Raw genomic sequence first — 14,437 nt, 5'->3', positions numbered from 1 at the left:
GTTATAGCAAGAGTGTAAGCAACAACCTAGGTTTTACTAAGATATTTTTTTTTCTTTTCACTCATGATGTTAAAACAACTTTTATTTTTCTAAGACAACTCATTGAATTTACTAGAAGCAACAACATCATCCCTGATAGATGATAATTTGAAATTTGTTACCCAATTATCTCCCTTATTGCATTCTTAGTTATAAAATCAGTATTTGTGTTAACTTACTTAAAGGTATAATAAAGCCTAACCTCCAAGTCCTTGGATAATGGTATTTTATATCAATAATAATTGCTCTATACTTGTAATAATCGACTTAAGCTACAATAACCTAAGAGTTTTATTGGGTTCAGAATTGTAAAGAACATGTTTGCAACCTCTTCCAAGGCTGTATTTTAAAGCCAACAACTTAGGTAAAATATTACACCCAACTCTTACAAAGCTAGTAAGGCCAACCATGAAAAATCCTTCCCTAGTTCTAATGAGACCATGGAATCCCATTTTGCATGGATTGCCAAGTGAGCTTTTATCATATCAAGTTTAACATGGCCCTCCTCTAGATGTTACCATGAAAACTCTGTCTAATTATGTAATTTTAATCCATTATTCTTCCATGTCAAACCACAATCCTTAGTCAAGTAATATATGTTTCATAGCAACCATTCATTCTCTTCGTAATGATCCCCCAAAAAAATTATATTTCTTTATCTCCAAATGCATCATCATCATTATCATCACTATTATTATTATTATTATTATTATTATTATAACAAACTATTACTACTCATTTCATCTTCTTCATCATTATTATTATAAATGATAATTATTATCACTATTATTATAATTACTAACACTATTAATAGTATTAATTGTATTTTTTTGTTGTTATTAATGAAAAAACCAAAACTATAAACTTGATTTAAAGGATAAAATTAAAAATCATAAAAACTTTAAAAAACAAAACAAAGAGAAAAAAAAAAAGAACTAAAATAAAAACATTATATATGAAAAATTAGAATTGAAAACATATAAAATTTCAACAAAAAATAAAAAGACAAAATGATTGAATTTGAAAGACCAATAACAATAAGGATCAAAGCTCATTTTTCAAGGTAAGAGAAAATAAATAAATAAATAAAAAATACCAACCAGCAATAACCTAGTCATCATATGTTGCCACGCTTTGCGAAAAAACATGATAAAAATCAAATGAGACAGCAATAAGAACATGGTGAAAATCAAATAAAACAACAATAACATATTTTTTTTAATCGAGAAACGCTGCATGCTCCACAAAAAATGCACTACGGCTCTCACTTGCCCTCAACTTTTTCAAAGAAAATAATATAAATTTAATATTAGACAATATAATTATCCATGTTCAAACTAACCATTACAAAAAAAAAAACACCAAATTTAAAAAGACTCCATCAACCTTGATTCTTTGTGTTAATTTTTTTAGACTTAAAGGTATACATAATTTTACTGTATACAAAAATATCCCTCTCCTGTAGTGCTGGTTTTTATGGTCTTGGAAAATTTATGGTCATTTTACTATTTATTAAAATATAGAAAAAATATATATATATATATATATAGAAAAAGAAGATAATATCTCCAAATACATATATAATGACTAATTTGCACCGTGAAAAGACAAAAAAAAATGATTAAAAAAAGATAAGCCTTTTTTTAAACTAGATAATAAATTTAAACAATAATTGCCTGTCCCATGCGGGTTTTGCTCATGCATGCCATGACATAAGGATGACATAAACTATAGGGACTCATTTGTCTTTTCAAGTAAACGTGGATTCAAGATTAGGTTACACGGCAAACGTGGATTCTGAAATTCAACTATTTATAAAGTTTTGACGGTGGTGCAAAGCAAAGGTGAGTTGGCTCCGAGACCACAAGCTCGTCATCGAGAAGCATGGAATAAATCAATCAAAAATACTTTGACCCCTCCCATGTTTATGTTTCAGAAAGTGCAATCCATTTACTCACCCACTCGTTTCGAATCTGTTGGTCCAACATCACCAAATTCACAATCACCATCATGATCATAGCAACTCCTGTACCATGCTTTCAACAAGGACCGTACACTTGTTATCACTTTACCACCACCTCCACAGGCGTTGTAACCTACTGTTTCTTTTACCCTGTCACAATGCTTTTCTGAAATCTTTTTCACCAATAATCTGTCGTCACCTCTTCGATTTTGTCAGAAATTTGGGTCAAATATTTCGTGGGTAGCTTCAAGCAATTTCATGATTTCATGCCCCTGTGCCCACCATTAAAGAAAGGTCAACAACTCTAATTAACAAAGCACGCCAAATCAATCAATGGCGTTCAAACTTAAAAATGGTGAGGATTGAGTGATGAAATTGGAGTTCCATATTGCGGGTGTGTTTGGACCCCACCACGTCAAATTTAGGAATGACAAGCTAGTCAGACAAGTCGGTATAAACATGAAGAAAAAGTGAAAAACCCGAAAGACAAAGCAAAGGAAACTCCACCGTAGGAAGAAAAGTCTGTTTTCAGGTGAAGAAAGCCTTTCAAAGAAGTTTCTATCTCAAAAGAAGAATATTTTTGGTTAGCTTCTCACCACTTTTCTCACAACTTTCATATAACTCGTTAAATAAGATATTGTTGGTCTTTGGGTAGCTTAATTCTTCTCTGTCAAGTTGTATTTTATTCACCTGGCTTACATTTTCTTCAAGTTTTTGTCCTATTTTTTAGTATTTTGGTTTGTTAAATGGTTTGTTGCCCTCCAACTTACCTCACATCACAATCAAAAGTTGGGTTTTTTCTGTTTGTGAAGATACCATTAAGAGGTATGTTTATCCTTTTGCCTCCAAAACACAGGTGTTCATAGTCAAATCCTTTATCTTTCTTTCTTTCCTTCAAAACCAATCTTGAGGCTTATGTCTATCTGGTTATCAACTAAATTCCAGGATTGGCTGCTATGACCTTTGCCACTTCCTCTTGAATTCATTCTCCCACTTCAGGTACATGCCCTGTCTGCTAAAATAAAAACATAAGAATTCAGGATTGACTACTTATATGACCTCTACTGCTGATTATTATCCTTCCTTCTGATTTTTGTTTATGTCATTTGTGGTTGATTGTCTACGTATTATTGGATGTTCAATAGATCTCGTTTTTTCTGAAGATTTTGTGTTGCTACCTAAAAAATATAGATTATTGTGTCCTCTGCAGCACTGGTTATCAATGAATCCTTCTCTGTTGTACATAAGAAGAGCCAAGATTCAACTCTCTGTCTGTTTCCTTTTTCTGATTGAACATAGCAGTCTTGATGCGGACACGCATCAAGTCTTTTCCTTGTCACTAAGGGAAGATCTTTAATGTCAATTATAACTTGCTTTTGAAGGAATTTGAAGTCGATCAATAAAAGCAATCTAAGAATTAAGTCTGTTGTCAGAGACGCAAACAAGCTTATTCAATGTATTTGCATATTTACACAGACTGATTCTCCACGGTCTATAATTCAGAATTCGGTTCTCTTTCTGTTACATGAGTGTTTCTCAAGCTATGTGTATAGGCTTATACCTTGTTGGTTGCTGTTTCTCCAACTGTTTTCCTTTACATTGCTTGTCCCTAAATGCAGACACCCAATAAATTTCATCTGGATTTCAAATCTAAGGGGCTGCTCCAGGTGATTATTTTACATTTCTTTTAAAGAGAGTGATAGTGTTGTATGGTAGTTCTCATTTTTGACAAATATTAACAAGTTATTTCCTGCCAATTTGACGACAGTGACTCAAGCCTCGGGATATATATGATACAACCATCACTCTTCAAACCTGAGTTAATTTAGAGAAAAATCATGTCTTTAGTTGGATCTGCAGAACTCTCTGCCAGAGCATACGGAAATAACAAGCTGTACTCACTGAAGGGGAGCAATGACAACTCTGGTTTGTCTGCCCAAATATTCGGGCCTGATAAACGGCAGAACATGTATATGACCGATTCTTACTCTTGTGAGAGTTATGAGAAGTACTTCCTTGATTCCCCAACAGAAGAAATAATACAACCATCAAGTTCTGACATTTCAGGGAACTCAGCTCATCATCCACAAGGGGCATCTTCCTACCAGCCAAGAAAGAGTTCAGGTTCAACCATGTTCCCTCACGATCCCTACAATGCTTCTTTCAATTTGACCACACCCTGCGATGGCTATCAATTCATTTCCGAGTCAGATTACTTGGACATTGAGAGCCCAGATCAACTAGATTATGATGAATATAAGATGAAGTTAAAGCTTCAGGAACTAGAGAGAGCACTTTTAGAAGATAATGAAGAGGATGATGAGGATGGCATGTTTGGAAATAGTCAAAGCATGGAAATGGATGCAGAGTGGTCTGATCCAATCCAGAATGGGATGCTCCATGATTCTCCCAAGGAGTCATCGTCTTCAGATTCTTACCTAAGTAGCATCAGCAGTAATAAAGAAGTATCACAGTTATCACCTCGGACTCCCAGGCGATTGCTTTTTGAGTGTGCTAATGCAATCTCGGAGGAAAACAATGAGAAAGCATCAGCATTAATAAATGAGCTCCGTCAAATGGTCTCGATTCAAGGAGATCCTCCACAGAGGATTGCAGCCTACATGGTGGAAGGACTTGCAGCTCGTATGGCTGAATCTGGAATATATCTTTATAAAGCTCTGAAATGCAAGGAGCCTCCTTCTTCTGATAGGCTTGCAGCTATGCAGATCCTTTTTGAGATTTGCCCTTGTTTTAAATTTGGATTTATGGCAGCAAATGGTGCAATGATCGAAGCATTTAAAGGTGAAAGGAGAGTTCATATAATAGATTTTGACATAAACCAAGGGAGTCAATACATAACACTGATACAAACACTCGCCAACCAGCCAGGTAAGCTGCCAAATTTGAGATTAACCGGGGTAGATGACCCAGAGTCAGTTCAACGACATGTTGGTGGCCTGAGGATCATTGGGCAAAGGCTTGAAAAGCTAGCAGAAGCACTTAAGGTCCCATTTGAGTTTCACGCGGTGGCCTCCAAGACTTCAGTTGTCAGTCCATCCATGCTGAACTGCAAGCCTGGGGAAGCACTTGTAGTGAATTTTGCTTTCCAGCTCCATCACATGCCTGATGAGAGTGTTTCAACAGTAAATGAGCGAGACCAGCTTCTTCGGATGGCTAAGAGCTTGAATCCAAAACTGGTAACTGTTGTCGAGCAAGATGTGAATACTAATACTGCCCCCTTTTTCCCGAGATTTACTGAAGCTTACAACTATTACTCTGCCGTGTTCGCTTCTCTTGATGCAACTCTCCCTCGAGAGAGCCAGGACAGGCTGAATGTTGAGAAACAGTGTCTGGCACGGGACATAGTAAACATTGTAGCATGTGAGGGAGAGGAAAGGATTGAGAGGTATGAGGTTGCCGGGAAATGGAGGGCAAGGATGAAGATGGCAGGCTTCACTCCGCGTTCAATCAGTCCTAGCGTGGTTGATTCGATTCGGAAACTCATAAAGCAGTATAGCGATAGATACATGTTGAAGGAGGAAGTGGGTGCGCTTCATTTTGGGTGGGAAGACAAAAGTTTGGTTTTTGCTTCAGCATGGAAATAACAGCTACCATTTCGTTACTGGTTCAGCTGTGGCACCGAGCATTAGAGTATATAGAATGTTTGTGTAGGTTGCCTGTGCCAATAGTTTTGTGTGATAAAACTGCATACTGATAGAGATATGTGATCTTATTAGCTGCAATGACTTGCGCTTGTTGTGTAAAGTTCTTTTCCAGAAGTGATGTCGTAGGTTATCTAACATTATCCACTTCTCTTTTACTCCAAGCTTTGCTTCCCTGTCTTCATTTTAATGTTTGCTTAATCAGCTAGCAAATCTCCCTGGTGTCCTCCTCACTCTTTAGACAGTCAGGGTTCTTTGCTTCGGAAATCTCCATATCCCGAAATCTTGTCTTTCTATGAAAATCCGGCACCCTTCCTCCCGCCCTCTACCACCACTAGGATGAAAAGGAGGTGGTGAAATTATACAGATTATAAGAAATGGATGGCCAGCTCGAGCAAAGCTCAATGAATTCTTCCATGCATTTTGATATCTAGAAATGTCTCTCTTTAAATCTTACGAGCTAGATCATTCAAGAAATAAATTAATAATTTTACACAATTTCCTTACTATTCAATGAGTGATGACACTATTAATGCTCACTAACTTTTTTTCAACCAAAATTGTGAAAAGCTTGATACAAGAGCAAACACCAACAGATTACAGGTCAAAAATCAAAGACCCTTCTCTATCTGGCATGTCCTCAGTTCTTCACACCAACAAAACATAACGCTACTTCAGCTTGGGCCTGGAGCTCTTCCAGGACCTTGACAATCTTCTCACGAGACATGGCAGTTTCTTTCTGCTCTGCGAGCATTTTCCTTACCCTTCATCCATGCAAATCAATAGGAGAAAGAACAGTAAAGACAACGCAACAAACTGAAGATTCAAGATGAAAGGTTGAACAACTAATAAGGTACTGCTTCATCATGTGCCTACACAGATTTATGGGGTTCACATAGATATCGAGTTGTGAAAAAATTTGTATGGTTACGTATGTACCATAGATGTTTAGAAACAGGCTGTGTCACATACACTTCAAACAAACCATTGAATAATCAAATTAGTGGTAGCCTTGAAACAGCTTATGTTTTCACTGATAGAAGTACTGAACAGACATTCCAAGTGAGAAATTAAAGTCAATACAAAGTGAGCCGCGAGAAGGATATTAGACCAAAGCCCATAACTTCACGTCGCCATTGTAAACATACAAATGTAATATTAAGAAAAAGAATCCCATGATTCTCATCATATGGAAGTCAGAGCTTAATGCAAGAGGTGGGTGCATTACCAATCTCGTTCCATGTCCAAGTTTATACTATCACAGGTCATTAAAAACAAAGAAAGCTGCACATTGTACGACGTGTTTGAGATAAAATATGGAGAGCAATAACCTATTGGCATGCCCACTCACTAGAATATACTCATCAAACACGTTTGGGAGTTTATGATCATTCTTCAAAGTCTAATAATTTTCATATTCCAACAGAGCCAGATCATGGTTAACGGATTTTCCCTTTGATAAAAAGAGAGCAAAACCATGTTCATCCTAATTACTCTTAACCATTTTTTTGGGTGGTGTGAAGGCAGCGTAAAATTAGGGCATTTACTGGATACGAATTACCTATCCATGTTATCTTTCATGAAACAGTATTTGATTAATGCTCCTTGTGTTATGGATTATGTGTCAGTTTTCTATATGAATGCACCCCCTTTATGCTCTTGTAAATAGTTTTTTACTTGCAGAAACTACATACTTCAAAAGTCTGTCTTTCAAAATATGAGGATTGAATTACTATAAGATGAACTATTACTGCATGGTTGCTTTTCAGTTTTCTTTATTCAATATTTAAAGCATGAAATTAAGTTATTCTGATAGCAAACAAAGAAACATGGCATAGTAAATGAAACAAAATGTTCTATAACATGTTAAAAACACATACCTATTCACTATTGCTGTATCTCCATGTCCAGTGCAAATTATAAGCATGGTATTAGTTGGTAGCGTGGAGTAGAGGCAACGAACCCTAGCATCCATACTAGTAAGAATTTCCTTTAGTTGGGGTGTCATATTGCATTTCATGCCTTTTGTGTTGGTTGACTTCTTTTCACATGTAAGTAATGATATCATCTCTGCAAGTTTTCCATTTAACTTCCCTTCATCCTCTGCTTGTTTCTTGAAATAGGAATTCAACTCTGAAAATTGGGCCCAGACAAAGTGTACTCCACCATTCTTAACCTACAACCAGCACTATTCAAATAAGCATACAATCACTGATCAAAGAATAAACAAAAAAATCCAGAGCCAATTCCAAATATACCTACCTCCTTTCTAGCTTTCAAAAGTGCTTCCTCATCGGAAGACACAGGAAATGAATGGGATGAACCAGATGCATACCGCTTTACTATGGAAATATCATCAATGAATGAGGAGGTTTTACCACACTCACTCAAAACTGTAAGGAGCTTTCTCCGCACAAATGATGGGGGAGACCCAAAATCAGGTCCTAACAGAAGAGCCAGAAGAATAGAATATAGATAAGCATCTAGAAATGCATTTATACAGCACAGAACAATGCAGTGAACTACAAAAGCAAATGCTAGTCACAACTTCACTTGCCATTTCTTATCTTTAATAGTGCCAGTTCCATAGTAGCTCTTGCATCTTCAATGCTGTCATGCCCAGCCCCTGACTGCTGTATCTCCTTAGAAAGAAATCTCTTTGAAAGAACTCGAAGAGCAGATTTATAATTTCCACCCCGGGGATGTTTGTATAATAGTGCAGTATCAATCACCACTTCATGAGAGATCTTTAGAGCTAACAAATCATTCTCCAGGGAATGCCCAACCAGGATGGTCTCTTTGTAAACCAGCTTTAGAAAGTCTTCCTGAATACAGGAAGCAACTGTAAAGAAATGAGAAAATGATATCTTAAAAAAGAAATCAATCATTAAATCAACATTACACTACCAGTAGAAACTGCATCAAAATGGGAAAAAAGAGAGTTGATTGGAGCAACAAACCTGAATGTCTTTAAGACTTGTGGTTACCCCATTCAACATCTCATATGTAATCCCACTAAACCTGAAAAATGAAGTGTTAGTAAATTAAAAATATAAGTCAATTTTTCAGGAGAGAGACAGAGACAGAGACAGAGACAGGTGAGTTCCAGACACACTCTCCCTAATCCAGGTTTGGGAGAATCATTTATTCAACAGAATTTCCGAACAAAGGGGATGGGAAAGCATAGTATTTAATATATAGAATCTGTTGAGAAAAAGGAAAGAAAGCACCAACTGGTAACATACAGAATCTAGAAATTGAAGTTGATCAGCATAATTATAATCATGCTGACAAAATTATCATTTACATTTTACAAGTAATTCTAGTTTTTGTGAGTCAATCAGAGGTTCAGACCATACGAGGACACATATCCCCACAAACACCGCAAGAAAATCCTCTAGACTCCTAATCACCATCATGAAGAAAATAAAAGTGCATATCAAAAACCAAAAAGGTTGGGGTTCCATCAACAGGCTTAACAAACTATTGAAAAAGAATTACCTGGTATTGTAATCAACAATATCATTTGAGGGTTTAACCAATTTATCCAACACCACCTGCAAAAGGCCAATCAAGGTTAAAAAAAATCCATACAACTAATAACTAAATTCACAAGCCCAGCAGCAAAGTAGAAAGTTATATGAGATATAATAAAGATTCAATATACCTAGGTATGACCAAAAGGGAATATTTCCTTCTCCCTTTGCTTTTTATGAATAGAAGGGCAGTGTATTTCAATGCAAAAAAAAAACCATTCTTGCATGATTTCAGAGCCCATGAATTTCAACAGTTATTTTAAACCATTCCAGTAGTCATTTGCAGAGAATGGGATACGAAACTGACCTGCTTAGCCAGCTCATGTTGGCATGCAGCTTGCATGACCCCATGCATGTTGGACTATGACAACTACCATAATGGTAAAATAACACTAGATGCAAGAGGTAATGAAAAGAACAGTACAGACTATAGACATCTGATGAACCAACTAGAAGATGAATCAAGGTTTTCTGATAAAACAAATAATAGTTAGAAAGGAGTTGCATGGTATAAAAATAAATACTTGATATGGAAATGCCAAAAAAAATATCATCTTAAGAGTTTAATTTATGTTAAGTAACCCAAGCACACTGGTATACACACAAATGGCAAATAATTACCTTTCAGTACAAATTCTACTGCAGTTACCACTACCAACAAAAAATGCCTTTCCAAGACAGCAAACAAACGAAAAATTGTAAGGCATACCTGTCCTTCAATATCCACCAGGGTTACTCTTGTTAGCTCAAAACCCTCGTTTGTGATACACTATCAAAAGAGAACAAAAGAAAACAGAAGAGACCAAGTCAATAAGAGTGCATCATAAACTATCTGCTAAACCCTGCTCCATTATGATCCAAATAGTACAAACAAAGCACCTGAGACAATTTCATCCATTGAATTGACACACATTCCTTCCTGTCACCATTTTATTAGTTAAAAATCATTTTTAGCTGCTGTTTAAGTAGACATGCACGTGAATTTAAAGAAACAACTTTGAACATACAGACAACATTGCTTTCTAAATTTGAATTTAGATGCTGCATTGCCAAAGGTGGTGCCACTTCCACCCATAAAGATCATTCTGTTTGTATATGTGAAGAAAAAGAGACTCTTCAACACATCTTTGGTAGCTTATTTTTCATTTATTTATTTCAATGTTGGACTTCCCTAATATAATTATATAGGAACATGCCTATCATAACCAAACATTTTATGGACAAAACCCAGACTGAAATTTTCATGATATCGTCTCTCCCACAGAACTCATTTGACTTCTAATTGCCCTTTCCTTTTTCTAAGACAAATAAAACCAAGAGTAGCCTTTGAGTAATATAAAAGAAGGGGAAAAAGAGGCAACTGTTGAAATGGTAGCAAAAGTGGAAGCATGACGATGACATTATAGCATAACAGTTAACACTCCAAAACAATATTCCCTGCCCAAAAAATATCACAGCTGGCCCTAAATTTCCCATGAAAAAATAAGTTACTTAAAGCTCAAATTGACTCTAATAAGTACAATTGTCTTTAAGTAGGAAACTGACACTATTATCACTGAATTCTTTCAAGCCACAAACTTTTATACCGACTTAAACTCATTGAAGATTCACAATTCTTATTCTTATGCTTGAAAACATGATGTAAGCTTCAAAGCATGACAGACATCTTACCATTTCACAGTCAAGTGCCAGTATATCATAGGGACCACAACCTGAAGGTGCAGAAACAGTAGAAACAAAACCTACAAAATGAAATTCGCAAAAAGAGTCATGGAATAACAGAATGATTGGAGAAATGAGGCTGAAAAGATCATTAAAAAAACAACAACAACAATACAAGCAATCCATGTTACCTGGTTGATTGATGCAATATCCATTGTCTTCCAATTCTTTAGCTGTAAGTGTATAATATGATAGTGGGAAAGGTAAATCTTTCATGAGTCCTGCTGATGATATATTTCCCATGCTAGAATTGTTTCTTTCTGCATAATGATCATTGTTAGTTGCCTTGACATAAGACAGAAAATGATAACAGGACTATCAAGTTTACAATTAAAGGAAAATTTCACGTTGCATACACCATCTACAAATTCATTGTTCGCATAGAAACTGGTGGAGAGCTTATAGAGGCTTGAACACCCTATTTTTACATAGGTTAAGTATTATCAATATTCTATTGTTATTGAGGTGGGGTTTATTGTTTTCAAAAGGGGCTTGGGCATTCTCTTAAGCTCTACAGGTAAGGCAAGGTGAGGCCACAACACTCAGGAAAATTTCAATGAAGCGTTGCCTAGGCCAAGCACTTGGTAAGAAGGTACCAGGCATTAAAGCCAATGCCTGCTTGAGATACATCTTTTCAAAAGCAATTCATTGACAAAAGAAATATTTCAAAAAAAAATCAAAATCAATTATATTTAATTCTAACAATTAGAAAATAATTAGGGTTCTTGAAGATAACAAACAGATCAAAGGGTAAGATTGAAGATTAGGGCTTGTAGGGACTTAAAGTTTGTGGGTTGAGGAAGAAAGAGAGCAAATATGTGACGAAGAGATTGAAGATGGAAGAAGAAAGAGAGGTTAAAAAAAAAAACCAGAGAGAAACAAACCACAGAGGAAGAGAAAGGAAGGTTTTTTATTTTATTTATCTATATATTTATTTGAGAGAGAAGGAGAGCGAGGCCGTCATTTAAATATTATCATTTTCCACTTCATGCCCTTGGATTCTGCTTCATTTGCCCAGTCTCTCCTCGTTTAGGTATCCTGATGTGGCATTGTAGATGATCGTCAAGTGGACCAATTTGAAATCTCATTATTGAGAGAGATTTGGTTCTCTTTGGATGGTAGATTTTGTATCCTTGTGGAGTAGATCCCACAATTACTTATTTTGCATCAACAGCTCATACTAGGTTTTAAGGTAAACCTCGGTTTAATCCCTAAAATTACCTTGTTCTCGAATGAGTCATTAGCATTTTATTGATTTTTCTTCGAATAAAGTTCATTGTACATTGCATTTTATATTTTCTTTTGATTTTCTAATGATCTAATTTTAAATGGGGAGACATATATATATATATATATATCTTCCCAATTAAGATTAGTGCCCAGGCCCCTTTCACCTTTGACAACAGAATTGGTTTATAAGTTGAGCTGAATGGTATAGATTCATACACTTGACCCTAACTATTTTGGGATGAAACTTAGTTGTTTTTGTAAGAAATATCAATATTCAAAAGCACAAGTAGACAACGAAATTATTGAAGATTGTAGAATGCCTGATCTCATCATGGATAAGAAATTCAACTGACATGGCATAAAACATAAAATATCAGGTAGAGGGAATTGGGTTAACAGATCGAAAACCTTGTTCAGAAGTCAGGAAAGATTTCCTTGAAACTGAATCAACTTCATTTCTCTTTCTTTTCATCTTGCATGTTAGAAGCGCATCTACTGTCTGCATTCCATCGGAAACACAGCTAGCATGGAAGAAAAAATAAAAGCCATCAGGTAGCTACAACAGAGCACAGTAACTAAGTAGTCTATCCACCAAAAAAGAAAAAACCAAGAAGAAGAACAGTAACTAAAGAAAGAACAATCATCACCAACCTAAGAGATAAAAGTGGCATTGGGTTCCCACAGCACTCTTTAAAGCCAGCAAGCAACTTAGACTGTGATATGTATAAAGCTGCATCCAGGCCAGGTACATAAAGCATAACCACTTTTGGAATCAGAGGTTTGTTCTGCAAAATGCAAATGTTATTTCCGTGATACAGAATTCAATAAGGATTCAAGGGAAGGGTATAATATCAGGCTCCTAAATGCAGTCCTTTGAAATATATCAGGATAAGGCAAAGAAAGGGAACTCCACACAGTATTCAGTCCCAAACATAACACACAGCATGAAAATCTACAGTGTCAGCTAAAGGTTCTCTAAGCAGACAACAAACTAGAATCCGGGACATGAATTATAAAGATTAAGGAGAAGCAGCATCCCACACTTTTCTATGAAGCAGATGGAGTAAGCCACCCAACACAACTAAACAATGCTCAAAAGAGCCAAAACTCCTTTTTAGTTTCACCATGAGACTCCAGTTACCAATATACTAACTGAGCTTGGTTTTTTATTTTTTTTATTTACTTTCTTAAGAAATAAATTGCAAAAGGGAGGGCATTTTCTCTACCTTGATAAACACCCAAGAAGGCATGAATCCTTCAGAAAGCACCCAAGTTACAAGTCCTTGAACGTCCTGCATCAAAATAAAACTCAATTCACAACAGTTTCTAATCTTCTTTTCCAAAATTTAGGAAATACATTAAAAATGGGACCTACTTGCAGATTCAAAGTTGAGCTCGTTTCTGGCGGCGTCTTGTAAACAACTTCCGCTCTGGCCTGCAAACTTAACAATAAAATCCGATCAACACAACATTCGGTACAATACCGTCCCAATTTAGAAGCAGTGTGAAAAAATAAGCATACTATATGCAGATTATTTTTAAGCCCCTATGTTAGTTAGGGTTTCATAATGTCGCACAATACACAAAGATTTCACTCATGCTTGATCAGTGATTACTACGTTGGTTTTAGGCAGCTTAACTCCATAAACAGAACCTTAATTAATAAGATAACCATTTGAAGATTTCTTTAGCTACTAATCCAAAAACTGAGCTTCAAACTTCTCTCATTTTCAGTATAGATTATAATTAAGAAAAAATGGCACACACAACAAATAACTAGTAGTAGCAATTAGCAGGAATAATAATAATAATAATAATAATAATAATAAGCAGCAGCAGCAGCAGCAGCAGCAGCACCACCACCACCACCACCACCATCATCTTGATTTTATATATAGACTAAACAAATCTATAGATATAAGTAAGTAATCCAAAAGAGAAATAAGCAAGCACAAGAATATGTAAAATTACTAAAAGAAAAATAGAGAAAGTGATAATACATCTGGTCCATAGATATCGTAAAATTTATTCCCCTTTCTGTTGCTGCTGCTGCTGCAATCGCTCGTTTTTTCCTCCTTAACCCCGCTTTTACGCTCAGCGGAATCTCCCATTTTCTTTCTGTTTCTGTTTCTGTTTCTGTTTCTGTTTCTCTCTCTTCTTCCAAACGCAAAAACACAACAACAGCAGAACAGAACGTTCGTTGCAAGAGACGTAGGAAAACCCTTGCACAAATTTGGGTTTATTGTTATGTTTAAATTAGGTTGGGCTTGGGCCACCTTTTTTAA

General features: G+C 35.9%; 2 protein-coding genes across 9 annotated transcripts; one reads left to right on the top strand and one right to left on the bottom strand.

Moving 5' to 3' along the window:
- The first annotated feature begins 1,881 nt into the window (after window positions 1–1,881).
- Window positions 1,882–5,835, top strand: LOC105107567 (scarecrow-like protein 1). Of its 6 annotated transcripts, none has more exons than XM_011001535.1 (4): window positions 1,882–2,585; window positions 2,948–3,001; window positions 3,622–3,669; window positions 3,771–5,835. In XM_011001535.1, exon 4 carries the CDS (start codon window positions 3,841–3,843, stop codon window positions 5,605–5,607), a length of 1,767 nt encoding a protein of 588 aa, XP_010999837.1. In that variant the 5' UTR covers window positions 1,882–2,585; window positions 2,948–3,001; window positions 3,622–3,669; window positions 3,771–3,840; the 3' UTR covers window positions 5,608–5,835. The 6 variants fall into 6 exon arrangements, with proteins under 6 accessions (XP_010999837.1, XP_010999836.1, XP_010999835.1 ...); XM_011001534.1 differs by having other exon boundaries at window positions 1,882–2,827; XM_011001533.1 differs by having other exon boundaries at window positions 1,882–2,858.
- Window positions 5,836–6,060: 225 nt separating this feature from the next.
- LOC105107563 (Polynucleotidyl transferase, ribonuclease H-like superfamily protein) lies at window positions 6,061–14,407 on the bottom strand. 3 transcript variants are annotated; one of them, XM_011001528.1, is made up of 15 exons: window positions 14,153–14,407; window positions 13,528–13,587; window positions 13,379–13,444; window positions 12,804–12,937; window positions 12,561–12,673; window positions 11,054–11,182; window positions 10,872–10,942; window positions 9,910–9,969; window positions 9,166–9,221; window positions 8,625–8,685; window positions 8,222–8,489; window positions 7,927–8,108; window positions 7,545–7,840; window positions 6,294–6,428; window positions 6,061–6,261 (listed from the first exon to the last, which is right to left on the bottom strand). In XM_011001528.1, exons 1-14 carry the CDS (start codon window positions 14,261–14,263, stop codon window positions 6,305–6,307), a joined length of 1,731 nt encoding a protein of 576 aa, XP_010999830.1. In that variant the 5' UTR covers window positions 14,264–14,407; the 3' UTR covers window positions 6,061–6,261; window positions 6,294–6,304. The 3 variants fall into 3 exon arrangements, with proteins under 3 accessions (XP_010999830.1, XP_010999829.1, XP_010999831.1); XM_011001527.1 differs by having other exon boundaries at window positions 6,061–6,428; XM_011001529.1 differs by having other exon boundaries at window positions 6,061–6,428; window positions 13,528–13,594; window positions 14,153–14,254.
- Between the last annotated feature and the right edge of the window lie 30 nt (window positions 14,408–14,437).

This window comes from Populus euphratica, unplaced genomic scaffold, assembly GCF_000495115.2.
Source record: "Populus euphratica unplaced genomic scaffold, PopEup_1.0 scaffold164.1, whole genome shotgun sequence".
Lineage (NCBI taxonomy): Eukaryota > Viridiplantae > Streptophyta > Magnoliopsida > Malpighiales > Salicaceae > Populus > Populus euphratica.
Note: the sequence above shows the minus strand (reverse complement) of the source record. Positions and strands in the feature narration are given on the sequence as shown.

Bases quoted from the DNA above. Each gene is read 5' to 3' on its own strand.
- LOC105107567 (XM_011001537.1), top strand. From the start codon at position 3,841: ATGTCTTTAGTTGGATCTGCAGAACTCTCTGCCAGAGCATACGGAAAT.
- LOC105107563 (XM_011001527.1), bottom strand. From the start codon at position 14,263: ATGGGAGATTCCGCTGAGCGTAAAAGCGGGGTTAAGGAGGAAAAAACG. The intron at 12,938-13,378 runs GTAGAGAAAATG...TGCATTTTGCAG, and splicing joins CTTCTTGGGTGTTTATCAAG to AACAAACCTCTGATTCCAAA. The intron at 8,686-9,165 runs GTAATTCTTTTT...TTCATTTTTCAG, and splicing joins ATTGTTGATTACAATACCAG to GTTTAGTGGGATTACATATG.